This window comes from Canis lupus, chromosome 16 (genome assembly GCF_011100685.1).
Source record: "Canis lupus familiaris isolate Mischka breed German Shepherd chromosome 16, alternate assembly UU_Cfam_GSD_1.0, whole genome shotgun sequence".
Classification (NCBI taxonomy): Eukaryota; Metazoa; Chordata; class Mammalia; order Carnivora; family Canidae; genus Canis; species Canis lupus.
In genome coordinates, this window is record NC_049237.1 from 6,784,567 (window position 1) to 6,803,784 (window position 19,218).

The following is a 19,218-nucleotide window of genomic DNA, read 5'->3' on the forward strand; positions in this document are numbered from 1 at the left end:
GCTGTACATTTTGTATCCCTATCAGCAACAAATGAAAATTCTTGTTATTTTACAACCTCACCAACATTTGGTGTCCTGTGCCTCAAACTTTAGCCATTCTACTAGGTGTGTAGTGGTATCTCATTGTTGCCTTAATTTGTTATTCCCCATTGTACGTTGATAATCTTTTCATATGCTATTTGCCATCCGTACACCCTCGTGTTGTTATGGACTGAACTGTGTCCTCCCAAAATTCCTATGTTGAAGCCCCAAGCCCCAAAGTGACTGTATTTGGAGATAAGTCCTATAAGGAAATAATTTTGGGGAAATGAGGTCATTAGGATGGGGTGCTATTCTGATAGGATTAGTGTCCTTATAAAAAGAGACACAAGAGAGCTGGCTCTTTTTCTCTGTACACATAAATACAGAGGAAGTGCCACATAAGGACACAATGGTCTACAAGCCAGGAAGAAAGCTCTCACCAGAAACTGAATTTTCTGGCACCTTAATCATGGACTTCTAGCTTCTAGAACTGTGAGAAAATAAATGTCTGTTGTTTAAGCCCTGGAGTCTGTGGTATTTTGTTATGGCAGCCTGAGCAGATGGATGCATTTGGGAAGGTACCTGTTCAGAACCCACTTCTTAATTGGGTTGTCATGTTCTTGTTGTTGAGTTTAAAGATTTCCTTATATATTTTGGATCCAGATCATTTAATGGACAATGTGTTTTGCAAATATTTCCACCGAGACAGTGATAGAGGTAGAATTTTAGCTCTGACTACCTTGTTTTAAAATTGCCTACTCAGGAACCTATCATTCCCCCTAGTCTATGGACTCTCTGAAGGCAGAGCAGTGTGTTCACATTTAGGCATCCTCCATAGTGAGCACAGAGCCTAGCACAAGTCAGACATATAATATAGATCATAGGCTGGCTGGTTGAATAAATGAGTGGGTAAATAGTGACATGAAAGGAAAAGCTGATATAACTCAAGGAGGAGGTCAGGGTCAGGCAGAGGGGTCAGGCCAGCACCAGAAGGCTGGGTTATGGTGGCTGGAGACAAATGTCTGTGTCACACAATCAGGGGATAGCATCACACAGATGGGAGGGGTCCCTGTCCTGAAGGTAGTAGTATAGAAAAGGGCCTGATTTCAGAGTTTGACAAAAGGTAGACCAGAGAGGAGGGGGCTGTGGAAATACTGTGAGCTCCAACATCTCTCAGATTAGGTATGTTTTTCCCCTGAAAAAGGAGAGCAAAATGCTGAATTCCAGATCCATTCTCTACTGTGTCAGGGACCAAATCACCTGATCTCCATTCTTGTCCTTCTGACACCTGACACCATCCTCTCTTCTGACCTATAGATACCTCTCCTGGAACTGAATCCTGCCACTGAAAGAATTCAGATGAACTGAACTTCATCCTTTGAAAAGGCTTTTGATATCAATATGAAGTTTATCCTCTTCTGGGCTCTTTTGAACCTATCTGGTGAGTATCTTCACATTTTTCTCTTTCCTTGCCAAAGAGAAATCCTGGAGGAATCATGAAAGATAGACAGACACAGACAGGAGGCACATTCCAGACTACAAGTGTAGAACTGGCTCTCCCTCACCACTGCCATGATCCCCACCAGCTTTCCACCTGTGACACTGCCTGCCTGCCCCATCTCAGCCTGATTGCTTGTATAGTCTTTGAGGAGGCATGTACACCAAAACCCTAATACCAGCCCCACTCCTGAGAAAGACTGTGGCCCGACTCTGGGCCCTTCTAGAAGAGGACTGTTGTGGGCACAAGGGAATGAGAAGTGGAGGCAGGTGTTGAAAACAGAGGTTCAATTGATGGACACAGCAAAGCATTCAATGGTTTTTGGTCTTGTCCTGGCAGGTTTCAGTTACTCAAGCAAAAACCTTAGAAGCATTCATGAAATCTCTTTCTCTCACACCCCACATTCAATCTGTTTGGAAAATTTTTTTGGTTCTATCTTCTAAATATATCCCAAATCCAATCACATCTCACCACCTCCACTGCTCACGATGGCCAAGCCATCATCTTTTGCTTGGATTACCACATGAATCCTCTAACAGGCCTCTCTGCTTTCTACTCCTACACTCAGTATTTCTCCACAAGGAAATGACCATCAGTGCCTTACACAAAACCCTAATGTGGCTTCACAGTCCTTCAGAAGAAAGTCCACAACCTTATGATGCTCTACAAAGCCCTGCATCACTGCTTTGACCTCCATCCTTTCCTGCCCTTCTCTCTCTCCCCTGCCACCTCAGCCACACTGGCCTTTGTGATGCTCCTAAACAAGTCTTAGGACTCTTGCTTCAGCTATTTCCTCCACCTGAATCCAAGTTCCCCAGATATCTGATGGTCTAACTTTCCTATCTTCATTTAATTTGTCATCTCTCATGCTATCTACATGGTCTACCTAAACTAAGGTGTAATATTGCAGAATTCCCCACCACACACACACACACACACACACACACACATCCATCCGGTACTGTCTTTTCCTCTTTCCCTGTTCTACTATTTTTCCCACAGTACCAATCATCATCTAATACACTAGATTATTTACTTATGTATTGTGTCTACTGTTATGGAATGTCTTCTCTCATCAGAATGTATGAGAGCAGGGCTATTTCTCTGCATAGTTCCCTATAAAGCCCAAGCCACCTATAACAAAGCCTGGCACATATGAAGTGCTCATACTTGCTTGTCAAATGAATAAATTATCTCCCTCTCCTCAGATTCCGTGAGCAGGTAGTCTGTTCTTTAAATCACTCTTATATTGTTTTTCCCTGCATTGTTGTAGAGAATAAGGAGTCAGACTAGTAAAAGCATTCTTAAAAAGGTAAAAGCATTAAGTTGCTCATGAGTAGATTTAACATATGTTCCCTGAATTGTAGAAGGTATTTAAGAACATTTGTATTTTTTTTTTGAACATTTGTATTTTAATCTGAAAAATATTTAGTGACAACAAAATGAAAAACACCTTTATCTGTTGAAATTGAGATGTTTCTATCATTTTCTTCATGTTTTTAGAACAAACTAAGCCAGTTTGCAAATTCAGCTTACAGATAAAGGTATTAGAGAGAAAGGTAGGGGAACTTGAGCATATTAAATAATTTTCCTTGTTTTTTTCTAGTGATCCCTGCAAAAATCTCAGAATTTCCTGTATATGTTTCTCTTTCCAGTTGCTCTGGCCTATGATCCAGATTACCAACATGGCACTGCTCCCCCCTACCTGGTCTATTTGAAATCTGATTACTTGCCCTGTGTTGGGGCTCTGGTCCACCCCCTTTGGGTGATCACAGCTGCACATTGCAACTTACCGTGAGTAATAAGCCCCCAGTGCTACTTTGCACTTTAGGTTCTCAGATTGGGCATAGACTCAGATCCCTGTCTGGCTCCATTCTCTAATGAAGTGGGATTTGGGAGGCCTTCTGAGGGTGTTTATTGGTAGAGAAAAAGGCCTATAGGAAGGGGCTAAAAGAGGCCCATGGGAATGGATACATTATCTCTGTCAAGTCTTCTCTCAAACAACTATATTGTTCCAGAAAACTTCGGGTGATATTAGGGATTACAAATCCATCAAATCCTGATGAAAAGGATGTACAAGTTGTTGGCTATGAGAGGATGATCCATCATCCACGCTTCTCAGTTACTGCTATTGAGAATGACCTCATGTTAATCAAGCTGAGAGAAAATATTGAACTCAATGACTATGTGAAAGTGGTCAGTCTGCCTGAAGAACCTGTCCGTGAGGAAGCCATGTGCATGGTCTCCACGTGGGCCTACAATCTATGTGATGACTGTGAGTCACCTCATGATAATCTTTTCTCTCAGAGTATGACACACTCTGTCCCTTCTCTTCTACTCTTACCTTCTGCAATTGTTCCCAAAAAAGACTTCTTTCCAACCTCTTAATTCATCCTTATTATCTCTCCCCCCTTTCCCTGTACTTCCCTGAAGGAGTCACAGATGTAGTTAGTTAAGCATTTAAATTTCTAGAAAATTTTAAAGTAATTCGTTTCATTTAATGCAGAGATGTCTCATATTTACATATAAATTCCAGGAATTTAATCTCTTTTATAAAAAGATAGACACTTGTATCATGAGAAATGGTTAGTCTGCTCATTTCCTGTTGTCCAAGCAGCCATAGTTGTGATTTCTGTGTTTGATCTCCTTTTCTTTTTAAAATTTTTTAAGAGCATAGATCTCTCTCTCTCTCTTTTAAAAGATTTTGTTTATTTATTCATTCATAAGAAGCACAGAGATAGAAGCAGAGGCATAAGCAGAGGGAAAAGCAGGCTCTCTGTGCAGATCCTGATGTGGGACTAGATCCCAGGACCCTGGGATCATGCCTTGAGTTGAAGACAGATGCTCAACCACTGAGCCACCTGGCACCCTCTTTCTTTCTTTCTAGATTATTTATTTATCTATTTGACAGAGAAAGAGAGCAAGCACAAGCATGGGGAGCAGCAAAGGGAGAGGGAGAAGCAGACTCCCCACTGAGCAGGGAGCCCAATGTGGGGCTGGATCCCAGGACCCTGGGATCAAGATCTGAACTGAAGGCAAATGTTTAACTGACTGAGCCACCCAGGCACCCCTCTCTTTTCCTTCCTTCCAGAAGAAGAAATATGTTGAAAAAGAAGGCAACAAAAAGAAGGAGGTTTGTTAGATACTAACTCTTAAGGAAGTTGTACATCTTTCTTTCCCCTAGCCAAGGAGCCCGACTCACCACAGAGCGTGAACATATCCGTAATCTACAGGGATGAGTGCCTCGATGCCTATAAAACCCAAAGGATCCAAGAAAATATGCTGTGTCTGGGCATTGTGCCAGGAAGGAGGCTGCCCTGCAAGGTAATGTACTCTTGATGCCTAGTTTTCCCATTTTATTTCTTGTGTCTTTTGCCAGAAAGATAAGATAACCCTATTTCCCTTTTTATTCTGGCAGGAAGTCACAGCCGCCCCAGCAGTCTGCAATGGGGTACTTCAAGGAATATTGACTTTTTTAGATGGATGTGTTTTGAGAGCTGATGTTGGAATCTACACCAACATCTTTAAATACATGTCCTGGATTAGAAATACAATCAGAGACAACTGAGCTGCCATGGCAGGAATTCTAGATCATGTGACACAACCTGTGCCTATGTCCAGCCTCACAATTAAACCTAAATAGATGCCCTGGGTTGCATCAGGCATGCCTGTCTCACTTCTACCCAACAGAGTGGGTGATTGGTACCTCCCCATACCATGACTATACATGATAATCTTCTTCCCCTTTTGATGAAGATGACAAACTCCATACCCCTTAGGCAGTTGAAGTTTATGAGGTGGGGATTGTGTTCTAACAGAGATCACAGGCTATGGGAAAAAGGCCCACTCAGCCATTTTGGGTAATAAAACCCCTATTACTTGCACTGAATTAACATGTGCTTTTGGCAAGTTACCCATGCTAGAAGGGAAAAGGAAGCCTGACAAAGAGTGAGCTAACTAGAAGCATAGGTGAGGGAAAGAAAAGGTTCTAGGAAGGAGCCTCTAAGAGGTATTGCATAGTTTCCCCTTGCCTATGTAACTATCAAGAACAGCCATAGATCTTGCTCATTCATTTTGCAGGATTCTGGGTAGGGACTTGAGCTATGAGGGGTTAATACAAAAGTGAACTAGGGCATAGGACAAAGCAGATGAAACAGGGAGTCCAGGTCAGATTTTGCCAGCACATGCTTGCCCTTTCTCTTATGCCAGCTGCCACAGAGACTCCATTCTCTCCAACTATTACTCTTATATTTTTCTTCCTTCTTCCCTCTCTTTTCACCTCACCCCTGCAGTTCCAGTTACCACGTGAGAGTTTTAATTGATAGTTACTGAGGATCAAAATCACAGAAACCAAAATGATTTTTAGAGGGTTTTGCCTGTGGCCACTTTGGGTGGACTGTTGAAAACTTACAGTCCAGCGAGCAGACACAGGAGCTCCTCTCAGGAAGCAGAGTGTGCAGCTTGCAGAGTTAAAATGCAACATTTTGTGTTTGGTTTATTAAGGCAATTGTGAGAGCTTCACCTTCATGTGTGTTATTAACTGACATTTTAGCTATGGGATAAACAGATGGTTTTTGCAGGAGAGTACCTCACCCTCTGGGGATGTTTCCCACCTTAAAAATGGTGCTACAATTTCAATAGTTCATCCTGGTATCTTATAAGGCTAGTTGATTCTAGGTGATGAAGCATATGTCAAGGACACCGAATTCCATGGTCATCAGCCTACTGACTCACGACTGTCACTGTACAGTGACTTCCTTGGTTGGAAAATACATTCCTTTGTTGTGGGGTACATAAGGGTTTCAGTTAATTCAAGGATGGTGGTGCTAGAAAGGTGACAAGGGATAGAAAAATCCAAATCTAGACTATATCATTTTTGGTGAGGAAAATAGCTATTCTCTCTGTGTTGAAAAGGGCTGCTGGGGGTACCTGGGGTACATACAGTACTACATCAAGACTATATCAAGGCTGAGATTGGTCATTGACACTGTCACAGTGGATCTGCAGCAATGGTGGTAGCAATGGTGAGACTTGCAGGGAGCCTGAATATGCTCCATCTGGACCCACTATATGTTTATGGAGCCACTAAAAAGCACGAGAGGGAATGAAGAAAGACTTCAGAATAGATCTGCTTATCTCTCTGATTATTAAAGTCTACCGAATCAAAAGCATTTTAGTGAGAGTTCTCATGGGATACAATATTCTCCTTCTCTAAACTCACCCTGAAAAATCCTACTACATAATTTTCCCCTAAATAGCTAATCTCCATTCCCTCCACCTTCCCCCTTCTGATTGCCTGTCAGGGCAGACCACAAGCCATTCCCAAGAAATTCAACTTCAGGGAAGAAAATAACCAGACGTGTTAATTGAATTTCTGTCTCCTGAGAAGAATGAGATTCTTCAGGGCATCCCTCTGAGGGGTTTTATTATCATAATAGTAGACATGCAATCAGTACCAATGTATCAACCAGTGAAGTCTTTCCACCCTCAAGAAACTGTTTATGAAGAAGTCTCTTTGAAGTCACTGTATGGCTTAAGGGAAGATTCCCTGGAGCAATTGCTTGGGCAATTTATTCGGACTTTCGGGGTCTAATTTACCCCTTTGGTCCACTTATACTCTGAGTTGGGGCTGGAATGTTGCTGAGCATACCCCAGTCACTGACAAAGAGTCAGGTGGCCCCACCTAGAGCAAGTTTCACGGCCAATTGGTGATCTGGAGTCAGGCATTTAGTTTCTACTAGACCCCAGTGGCAAACCAGAAGCTATTTCCCAAAAAGAGAAAAGGAGCATGACTTTGCCACCATCTTTTGGGACCCCTATCTTGATTTTATTAGGTTTTGCTGTGTCATTTAGTACACTAAAAATGATACTTCTAGAACCATTGAATCTACAGTTTTATTTATTTATTTTTTTAAAGATTTTATTTATTTATTCATGACACAGAGAGAGAGAGAGAGAGAGAGAGAGAGAGAGGCAGAGACACAGGCAGAGGGAGAAGCAGGCTCCATGCAGGAAGCCTGATGTGGGACTTGATCCCGGGACTCCAGGATCACGGCCTGGGCCAAAGGCAGGCGCTAAACCGCTGAGCCACCCAGGGATCCCCTCTACAGAGTTTTAAACCGAAGAAACAGCCAATTGTGCTTCAACCTGTGCTGGAGGCAAAGTCTTTTCTGAATTAGTATCTTTCTAACCTATCAACTTTCTAGATCACTCATGAAATGGTTCAGAGCAGGATACCCTGATGAGATATATGTTGCTTATAAAATTTAGAGGTCTTCAGATATCATTCTTCATAGTAGGGAGCACAAGTATAACAATGTGTTCATTTCAATAGAGGAATCCAACATATACCCACAAGGTTCACTAGTTATATCACCTACCCACTACCACACACCTGTCTTTCCAAGACACCCAGGAACCTTGCTACTTCCTGTCATCTCATCCTACCAACATGATATCATCAATACAACAGATCAGTGTGGTGCGCTTGGAGATTTTCAAGTTCCTTAAATACTATATTCAGGTTCAGGAGCAGAGCAATGATGACTGCCTGAGCATGGAGGTAAAAATATACTGTTGTCCCTGACAAATGAAAGCTAATTAAATTCTGAGCTTCCCAATGCAATGTATAAAAATACATTTTCCAGACGGATAGTTGCATACTGAGTGTGAAAGACTGCATTTATTTGCTCTAGTAAGGTCCCACATACGAAACAGCCACTATAATTGGACTTATCATGTGATACTCAAACACTATCATTCCCCACCACTCTTTTATGACATGGCCAACTGAAGAACTGAATGACATTATAATACAAATTATCACCCAGCCTATTTCAAGTCTGTATAGTCTGGTAGTACTGACCTTTCCAATGTGCTGATGTTTTAGATTTACTAAGGGGAAATTCCATCAACTTTCTCTTAGCCCTTTCTATAACAAAAGCTCACTTCACAGCCCTGAGGGATATTGTACAGACTCTAACCAGTTGTAGAAAAAAAAAATTTACCCCTTGTAACTCTGCCAGTGCACATAGGAACTATGGAAATAAATTATAGATGGTTTCAGAGCCCCATTGAATTACTCTAGGGAAGACTTAGGTAAAAAAAAAAAATCCATTTATCCCTCAATTTTCATAAGCTCCACTCTGATCAGAGGATAGCACTGATTATAAGTCTTCCCCACCACCACAAACACCACAAATTGGTACCAATTCAGAACCAGAATCTCAAAAAATTTAGCTATGTTCTCGTCCCTAGAACACAAGTCACCAAGTAAGTTGATCCAGGTCATCTTGTATGGGCTGGAAGGCTCAATGTTAGAACAAGGGTCATTCGTTGGGATATCAGGTTCCCCTGCATTCAGTTGAGCATTGGATCGATTAAGGTAACTAGCTGAGGCTTGTGACCTAGGAAGGAGCCCCTAATCAGTCCATTATTATCAAATCTGTCAAGTGGGGTTTTTTTTGTTTTTGTTTTTGTTTTTTGTTATAGAAGTCAAATAAGAACTTCAACTTCCTGTCAGGTTCATTCCTGAGGATCCCATTTTTGTGGAGAACCCTTGAAAGAATCCTCTAAAGGGCTCCAAAACACACTAGCTAATATTATTTGTTTCCATTTTAAGAGTAAAAGAGGCAAATGAACATAATAACATGATGTTTTGTCTATTTTCCTTAAACAAGTTAAACTAAAATCTGAGATGCCCTTTAGCAGGGGACAAAGGCCACTGTAAGGGGAAAACATGACATCTGTAAACTTCTTCTGCACAGCCTCTTTGTTTATTTGAACTTTATGTCTTTAGTAGAAAATATGGTAGGCTCCATCACTCAATATATCCTGAATCTTTCTAATTTTCTAATCTTTCTAATCTACATCTTTCTAATTTTAAGTTGCAGCCTTAGGAATCCCATGTTGTCATGTATCTAAGTCATATTCTCCATCAGCTCTATAAGTAACATGGCCAGAAATTTCCCATCCCAGCTGCCTTACTCCTTTGTCTCTCTCAAGTTGTCAGAATTTAAGTGGAGAAAATAGGGGGACTCATTCAAAAGTTTCCTCCAATCATAATAACATGTTAGGATTTGGACAGCATGTTGTTCCATTGAGTAAGGGGGGGGTATCCCCTATAACCACTGTTCTCAAGGCTGCAAAGCTATGATTCCAAAAGCTACCTAAGGATGGAGGATGAAGATGGCCAAAGTCTTACAAAAACAAGGTGAAAATTAGGCTAGAGCCTACACTTGTGCACAGAAATTAATGCCAGCTACTATATTGATGAGACTTTCAAGACTTCATACAATTTGTAATTTTTCTCTTACGCATTCATTTCAAGGACAGGAGGATTTCAGTAACCATAAAATGAGCTCTGTTCAATAGGGAATCAGGGTGGAAAAAAGCCTTGATTTGAAGTCACTGGCTATAACAATTGGAGTAGAATCAAGGTGCCCACTGGAAGCTAAAGATGGGAATTAGAGAAGCTGGCCTAGGGTCTGACACTGGCAAGGAACCCCAAGATCATCACTCCAAGGCCGTTTGAAGACTCAGAAGTCCTAGGTATCTTCATTATTCCACTCTGAGGTTTCCGGCAGCTATTTTGACTAAAATCAAACCAATGTTTCTTGTCTCTCTCTCCCAGTCTATGATTTGTTGTTTGTTGTTGTTGTTGTTGGTTCCTTTTAAGGAGATTATGATGTGTTAGTAAATCACATGTAGGATTTGCTTCAACTATAAAATGTACATCCAAATTTGCTTTTGCCTTGCTCTCTGTAGCTCCAAACCCCTACCTTGAGGCATTTAGTTGGCACATCTATAACCTCAAGAGCCCCATCTACAATAGCAGCCCAAGACATGGGTGCAGTACCATTCTTGGTTAAAAGAAGTTTAGCTCATCACCAAACCAAACTTGCTGGTATACTCTTCTACCCAAACAGCTCAGCTTTAGTAACTGGGCTTCTGTTCTGTTCCCGCAGTGAAGCCCCCTTCCCACCTTTCCCTACCTTTTTAAAATCCCAGTTCCATTAATGCTGTCTTTGTCTTGACAACCTTGTCTTCCCCAGTTCCTCTAAGCCTAGGGCTCTGCCCAACGCTTCCCAGATGTTGCTGGAAACCCATACGAGGCCAGCTTCTTGCTGTTAACAACTTCATGCTGCCGATTACCTGCCATATAGCCAGTTTTCCTGGCCTGCCGCCCTCTACTGGCCACCTGCCTGACTTCCCTTCCACCTTCACTCCAGGATGCTTTGCGGTCTGGATTCTGATAGCCCAGAATCTGACTCTTCCCTGTGATTGTTATCCCCTCACTCTGATTTCTACCATCTGCCCTTTAGTGTGAGTTTATCTCATTTCTAGATCCTCAAAAGGATGATCTTGGGCTTAGCGCAGCTGAAAGAGCATGGGTTTGGGATCCAATTTGGTATTTAATCCCAACTCCCATAGCTGGTAGCTATGTGTCTTTAGGCAAGGAATTAAGAAATTTAACCTGTCTTATTTTAGTTTATCTCTAAAATGGGACCAATAATACTTTTCTGGATTGTTGGGAGTAAATAAGATAACTTACGTAAGACATGAAGCATAATATTTAGCACATAACATGGTAGGCACTTAAATCTTTGCCAAGGGATTACTGGTAATCTGTCACCACTTCTTTACATCTGTGTTTATCTTTCTTCAATTAGGATAGAAACTATTTTCACGTCCACACACACAATCAATCAGGTTGTATCAGAGCACGAAAGAACATTCTAATAAAATTTACCAATATACATTTTCTCAGGGGTCAGACCCCTGTGCCTTTCCCAGCCTGTGTGGGAGAAGTCTTAGGCATAAAGGACAGAGAGGCAGTTTTACAGTGTTATTGTATTTCTTTGTGTAGAGATCTAAAATTATAAGTGCAATGTAAGTCCATTATAATATCATTTAGACAGGTGATTGCCAGGTAGGGTTGCTCTGTTTCTGAAGTGTTTCCATGATCTCAGACAGCCTAAACACTGATTGCATATAATGAGGAGAACCCACAAAAGTAGAAAAATAAATTTAAATTCACAATCCTATTATGTTATTTTGTGAAGTTTTCAAGTGTGCTATACTTTCTCCTCAGTTTAGTGAACTGCTAATCCATGTGGGGACTGTCTACCAAACGCAGTCTATGCAGTTTATCACAGTTTACCCTTAACAAGCTCCACCAGCGTGTAAAGACAGACATGTGCCTAAACTCAAAGGACTTGCATGGATCCTGAAGCTCTAATAGTTATTAACCCACTATCAACTCCGTCTTCCCAAGTCCACCTGTATCTAAGCCCTTACCTTCACATTAAGCCCACGTTTGCTCTTCTGCTCAGGGGCCCTGAAATGATGGCATAGGGGCCATAAACATGGGCTATGTTTCTGTTTGGAATCTGAATTATAACAAAAACGTTCATCTTCCCTCCTCTGCCTCTCGGAGAGGCAAGTGAAACTTTGAGCTCATGCTCTCTGCTCTCCAAGGACCTTCTTAATGACGGAATAAAGCAAGTAAGAAGAGGGGTAAAATTTGGAGAAGACAAAGAAGAAACATGCATCATATTTCTTGAAAATTCACACCACATCTGTTAAAATACTGAAAATGGAGTGGGTATTCTCTGCATGTCGATCAACTGAGAGGATGCCTAGGAGAAGGGAGAAGAGAGAGACGGCTGCCTTAGGTGAGTATATTCACCCGCCAGTCCTGCAGTTCCATGATCTTAAAACTCACCCAAACTATGGAGATACTACAGAGCAGGATTTAATTTACACAATCATAAAATATATTACTTTCCCCTCCAAATGATTAGATGTGATTAGTGTAATTCCATCTGTTCCTATCTGGAGCTGTTGAGCCCCAGGACAAGTCTGCAGGGTACTTAGTGTCTTTTCAGGACACTTATCTGACCTGCTGCCATGTCGTGTATGGGCTTCTCTGTGCTCTCTGACCATGTCTGTAATGTGATGGAAGCTGCCTTTCTGGAAGAGGCAGAGATGCCTGCCATGTCACACTTCCCTAATTAGGGTGACAATGTATTCAATTCAAAAAAAGGCAGCATCACAAGGTGTTGAGAGTCATAGATCTGACTCAGAATTCCTGTACCTGAGTCCTGGCTATACTACTATTAGTTACGTGACATCAGGCAAGGTGTCCAAAGTGTCCCAGGCATCAACTATCCATTTCCCTATTAAAATAAAAACAACCAGGGACCTCTGGGTGGCTCAGCAGTTGGGCGGCTGCCTTCGGCTCAGGTCGTGATCCTGGGATCTGGGATTGAGTCCTGCATCGGGCTCCTGCAAAGAGCCTGCTTCTCCCTCTGCCTGTGTCTCGGCCTCTCTCTCTCTATGTCTCTCATGAATAAATAAATCTTAAAAATAAAATAAAATGAAAACAACAATAAAAAGCAAGAAATGGTGGTCCTTGCCTAATTGGGCATTTGAAAATATTGACCGAGAAAATGAAGTTAAATATATTTCTGAAAGACATGGTCAAATCACTCACAGCGGCCTGCAGACTGGAGGCTACACCACATAGACTGGTATTTCCTATCTGAATAATGACAGATGAATAGCATGATCTAATCAAAAAGCATTGTTTGGACCCTTACCACCTGCCAATCCAGGAGGGCTAGTTTGATCATCAAGGAATCAAGGGTTCTGGCAGTGGTCTTAAGGCATAGTCACGGTCCAGGTGAGCAGTGTTGCATCTGGGAAGTCTCCAGGGAACTCTCAGGGACAGAAGTTGAAGGGATTCCATCAGAGCATTGGCGCCTTCGGTCACTACAGAGGTGACTTGGTTGTAGTTATTTCAAGAGCCGCTAGTGGAGGCCTCAGCTTTCCTTGAGAGCAGGTGGTCCAGGGACGCCTGGGTGGCTCCGTCCATTAAATGTTTGCCTTCAGCTCAGGCCATGATCTCAGGGTCCTGGGATCAAGCCCCTGGCGGGCTCCCTGCTCAGCAGGGAACCTGCGTCTCCCTTTCCCCCCTCCCACTTGCACTCATGCCCACATGTTCTTTCCCAAATATATATTATATAAGTATATATCTAAATTAAATATTATATATATATATATATTTTTTTTTTTTTTAAAGAGTAGGTGGTCGAGGCCTCTCTGCCCTGCCATCTCTGTATCTAACAGCCTCTTGGTGATCTCTAGACCGAGGATCTTCAAGGATCTCCCGATGAGGGCCTTTTCAACAGAGGTACCCTTCCCAGAGGGAGGAGAGAACACAGGTATCCAAATGTCTCTGGACGCTGTACCAGGCTCTAGACCTACTCCCCATCACTCTTGTCCTCTGGAGCTGGGCAGGTGGTCACCCAAACAGCTGAGTAGGGGTGCCAAGAGAAGACTCAACACCTTTGAGTCAGGCCAGGCCCAGGCAGAGCAGAGCATGGAAAACTATGGGCAGATGGTTCCCCCTGGTGGACAAAACTCCTCCCTCTCCACAAGCGGAGAGGAAAGTGCTTGCCTGTAGCTCTGGGCCACAGCCACCCAGATGGCCACCAGAGACCCAGCATTGAATGTCTTCTCGTTCTCTCCCACCTTGCACCCCGGTTACCTGCTCATCTGCTTTGAGATAGAGATGCTCCTACCTGGCAGCGGAGTGGCACTGCTACAGCCGCCTGCCACCTCCCATCTCTGTAGGGCTCTCACCCGCAGTGCTCCTGCCTGCTGCTTCTGGGATCTGCGTCTCCTTGTTCCACCCCTCACTCTGTGTATGGCCTTGCTCAGGTGGTAGGCCCACTTTTTTTTTTTTTTTAAGATTTTATTTATTTATTCATGAGAGACACAGAGAAAGAGAGGCAGAGACACAGGCAGAGGGAGAAGCAGGCTCCCTGCGGGGAGCCCAATGCGGGACTTGATCCCAGGACCCCAGGATCATGACCTGAGCTGAAGACAAGACCCAGTTCTGAGCCATGGCTTTTTGGTCAATGTTTGGTGAGCCCTCACCATGGACCCAGACCGTGGTCCTTTCTAGGTCAGGCCCCCTCTGTGAGGATCTTACTTTTAAAAAGATCAACTTGAGGTTAGTGAGTCAGACGTCTAGGCAGTGGTAAGCACTGAGTATGGGGATCTATTGGAAAAGTGGGTGTTTAGGGGTGTGAGTGAGGGGCTACACACTGAGATACTCCTTCTTCCTCCTTTCTGAGCTTCCAGAATTTCTCCAGGTTTCTTTCCAGCACCCCTGGGGGCTTTGATACTGGTATTAAACCCCAAATGCTTGTTACCTAGGCCAACTGTGGAGAATCATGCCCTTTGATCCTCACAGCAAGCCTCTGAGCTGGGTAGAGTTACCACCTGTACTTTACAGGCACAGAAACCAAGATTCAAGGAGATAAAGTCTTTCCCAAAGCTCTCAAGTGGCAGAGCCAGGTCCGGAACGGAGCCCCCCAGAGCCTGGGGTTAAATCTCTGTGTTAGGCAGCCAGAGCGTTCCCCAAAAGGGCCATGAGCAAGCAGTAGGAAGTGTCTGCTTGTAGAGTAGAGGCAACAGGAAGGAGGTAGGGGAGCGGAGGAGGAGTCAGGTCAGAGGAGGAGGAGGTTGGGTCTGTGGCTGGCAAACCAGGATGGTTTGTATTCACTTGTCCAAGGGGAGTTTATCACTGTGTCTTTACTGCAGGTGCAGTACAGGGTTCTGCTCTGGGTCACATTGGCCACGTGCAGCCTCAGCTCCGTGCTGTTGACCCTCGTGACCCGGTAATCTGCTCCAGGACGGGATACGAGCTCCTCGTCCCCGGGGCTCCGCAGAGTGGCCAGCACCTGCAGTTGCCCCTGGAGATCCTGTTGGTACCAGCTCATCCAAGGGTACTGGGAATCTCTCAGGATGCAGTGCAGGGTTTCAGCCTGCCCACGAGCTACCAGGACCCAGCGGGGCCTTTGCTCCACCAGGCTTGCAGTGGCATCTGAAAAACACAGGCCAGGGTAAAGGTCCCCAGGGTAGCAGTAACTCCTCAAATAACCAGCCAAATCCCAAAGAGGGGGGCCCATGAGCAATGCCAATAGGAGACTCCTGGAAACGGAAGGAATACTTTCTCATAGGGGTGCTATGCCGGGGAGGGCTTCAGCAAGCCTGGAATCAGAGAGCAAAACCTTCTGTGCCTACTAGTCCTTGCCCTCCCTCAACCCGTGGAGTGGCTTTTTCTGCCTGGCATCTGACCTGTACTCACGGTAGCCGTGAGCACCCAGCCCCACAGGATGGAAAACAGTCCCATTCCCTGGCCCACACTTTCGCCAGCAGTTGCATCGGGCAGCAGCCCGGAGAGCCGGATCCAGGTCTATGAGGTGGCCGTGAGCAGCTGACACTAGGCCTGAAACTCAAGAGGGAGTGGCTTTTCCAGGAAACGTGACAGTTTGTCTCATTTTCTCACTGAGGTTCAAGCCCCCTGACGTTCCCTGCTTTCTGCCTGCCAACAGCCCTCACACAGGCAGGCACACACTCCCCATATTCACTGAGTGCCTCAGTGAGGTTGTGTGGCCCCGCACCCTCTCCACCACCGTGTCCCAGAGATTCTGAAAACAGACACTAGTGGTTCTGAATCTGTGCCTCAAACCTTTTCGAGGGATTCCAACATCTCAATGCAAGCGAGCAGGCCGGCAGATTGAGCAAAGACCTCTCCACCCCCCCCCCCCCATGCATTTCACACATAGAGGCTGGGCAGTAGGCAATGGGCTTTAGAGAGTCGCCTCTCTAAGGGCAACTAATACACTAAACATTAGAGACTTAATTTTTCCCTGTTGAAAATAAGGGAAGAGACTTACCTCCTACCCATTTCTTTAGAGGATTTACTGTAGAAAACTTATAATTTCAAGTTCTCTCTCTTTGAAATATATGTAAATCACCCAGAAATGTTTTTCTCCAGGACCTGCAATCATCTCTTTGAAATGCAAACATCAAAATGAACCTCACTTAATGTAGAGTTAAGCTGCAAAATGATGCCCTGTTGTAAAGACGTGGCAAGATTGCTTGTCCTTTGGGTAGAGCAAATTAACAAACCCAGATGGACACCCCCCCAGCCCCCCAGTAAGCAAGTGACTCCAGGATGTCCTGTCCAGTCCTCTTATTTGAGGACTGGTTATCACTCTATCTCAAGAACGTGTATGTAATGGGTTGTGTCTGGTGGCCCATATGAAAGGCTGGGATTTCTGCTTTTGCAATATCCCCATGGAATGCCTGGGATGTGAATCATATTCTGGTTTAATGCTTATTTTTTTTTTTTTTTTTTTTTTTGGTTTAATGCTTATTCAATGATAAGACTGCTTTCTTTCTCTTCTACTTCTGGGGAGAGAGTTCCTGACAACGCCCAGTGCTGGCACTACCTAGCGCTGGGGCCTTGGGACTCAGTTTCCCCATCTATAAGATGGAGATAATAATGATTTCATAAGAGTAAATAGATTCACACAAGAAAAATTCTTGGAATAGAGTTTGGCACAGGCTGAGCGCTTAGTGAGAGTTGGCTTCCATCACTGCAGTGGTAAATTGCCAATTCAATTTACATATGACAATATTAATGGCAGCATTTATCTTCCTTTCTTTATCTCTCCTTTAGTCATCAGCTGAGATGAAAATCACAAGCTCACATAATTTTCCAACATAGCTAAGAGGCCTCGTTTTTCAGAAAGTTTGGAAACCAGTGATCTGGGAAATTAGATTTAAAAAGACCCTGTCTTTACCTTCAGCCTTTCACAGACAAAAATATGGGGACATATAGGAGTCTAGCAACCAAACTACTATTTCAAGACCTCGGATCGCACTGTATTCAGGTCGGTGCTCCAGTGAGGTGTCTGTGCTTTCAGGGACCCTTGAGGAAGAAGAAGGGAGATGGAGCCAGGCGAGACTGCAGACCCCTCACCCTGGGGAGCCCGCATGTTGGGAAACAGCTGGGACCTGGTGTCCTGGGGCTTTGCGCCTCCCAGATTCACTATTTTTGTTAATCTGCGAAATTATAATTACTTCCAACAATATGGTTCACATGATTGTGGGGAAGGATAACAGGTATTGATGCCATGTGGTGATGGCATAATAGTTTATAATCCAGTTGGCTTGATAACTTTGAAGTCCTGTTGTTCTGGATTTTTTTTTTTTTTTTAGAAAAGACACTCTTTCTGGGGTGCCTTGACAGCTCAGTCTTTAAGCATCTACTTCAGCTCAGGTTAAGACCTCAGGGTCTTGGGATCAAGCCCGCTTCGGGCTCTCTGCTCAGTGGGGAGTCTTGTCCCCCCGCCCCTCTGCCTCTCCCCCTGCTTGTGTGCTTTCTCTCTCTGTGTCAGATAAATAAAATCTTTTAAAAATAGACACTCATTTTCATTATGTACAATTTTGTGTATAAAGTGAGTTAATATTTTCAATAGCCAGATGATTTCAAATTTGCATCATCTAATTGTGCACGAAATGTCAATTGCCCTGCATTCTAAATCACATGCGCTGGTCCCCTTCTGCCGTGAGCTCTCTTACCTATTCCCAATCTCTTCTCTCCAGAGAGGGTAGGAGGGTGATGCTCTGGGAAGCATTGCCCAAACCACACATCTTGAACACCAGAAATATGTACATGCCAACCCAGAGGCGTCCTCACCCGGCAAGCCATGTGCATTGCATTCTGAGTTTACCGTGGAGAGAGTGGCTCTGGGGATCAGAGGATGGAAGGGAAGAAGGCCGGGCAAGGGGAACAAACCATAACTAGGGGAAAAGGTCAACAGACAGAGAAAAATCCTGCCAGTGGCCAGAGGGAGCCCAGGAGCAGATACTCTGAGGCTGCAGGCACTGGCTCCCTGTCCCTCCCTCAGGCAGGTAGATAGATTGCACGATAAGGGATCTGGCCCCATCTTGGCTTACAGGGCTGGCTCACCTGTCTCCCTGTCGCCTCCTCCCTTAGCCTTAATCCCCAAATGCGATTGGGATCAGAGTGTCTCTGACACTCCTGTTATCTCCTCCCTGGATTCCTGCTCCTCAAGGTCAGGCTCCTCCTCTGGTCTTGGCCCTACTCCCAACCTGGGCCAAGGTAAGCCTCTTCCTTCCAGATGGCTGCCTAGCAACCTCTCTGCTCCCATGCCCAGAGTTGGGCATTATGGTTGCTGCCTTGGGAAATAGATTTTTTTTTTCCTACTGCACCATAACTCCTACCCAGGTGCTCACAGCAGCTGCCAACAACCTCAGCTGGGTCCTTACCAGCTTTGATGAACTCAATAGATACTGAAAAGAGTGTGCAGGCCGTGACTAGAGGCATAAACAGATGCTCCAGCTCCTGTCCACCTCCCCCCCAACCCCACCCCCCTTTGAGATGAATTCCCGTGTGATGTGTGGTCCAGTTTCTGTGCTGGGAGACAATACCTCCTGGGCACAAGTCCTTGTTAATTTTTCAGTGTTCCTCCATTGTCTGATGGAGAAAGGACACTGGGGGAAAATGAGGCAATTCCAGCTGGATCAGCTGTGTCAGAACCTGGACAGAGAAACCTCCAGGCATCGAGTGAGTCCCTTCCCTAAGAAGCAGTCAGCAGATGACAACTCCATCAGGGCAAACCTCGGTGGGAAGGCATGGCGGATGGCCAGGCGCCCCGTGGGTGTCTGTAACCTAAGAAAATAATGGAAAGAGCACTGCTGGGGGGGCAGGACCCCTGTGTTCTGGTACTAGCTCTGCCTCCGACCAGATGGGGGTTCAGGCACTACTCGTGTTACCTCTGGGTATTTAATTTCCCTTTCCTCATCTAAAA

The 19,218-nt window shown here is 44.4% G+C and overlaps 1 protein-coding gene and 1 gene segment (V, D, J or C); one reads left to right on the forward strand and one right to left on the reverse strand.

Moving 5' to 3' along the window:
* Nucleotides 1-1,044: 1,044 nt before the first annotated feature.
* Nucleotides 1,045-5,182, forward strand: LOC475522 (serine protease 58-like). Its single transcript, XM_038559357.1, has 6 exons — nucleotides 1,045-1,203; nucleotides 1,339-1,462; nucleotides 3,175-3,313; nucleotides 3,538-3,794; nucleotides 4,704-4,843; nucleotides 4,938-5,182. The coding sequence occupies exons 2-6, from the start codon at nucleotides 1,423-1,425 to the stop codon at nucleotides 5,085-5,087; spliced, it is 726 nt and encodes a 241-aa protein (XP_038415285.1). The 5' UTR covers nucleotides 1,045-1,203; nucleotides 1,339-1,422; the 3' UTR covers nucleotides 5,088-5,182.
* Nucleotides 5,183-15,039: 9,857 nt separating this feature from the next.
* Nucleotides 15,040-15,884, reverse strand: LOC119869569. The segment is given in 2 exon segments: nucleotides 15,040-15,416; nucleotides 15,671-15,884. Coding segments are annotated over 2 exon segments (432 nt in total).
* Between the last annotated feature and the right edge of the window lie 3,334 nt (nucleotides 15,885-19,218).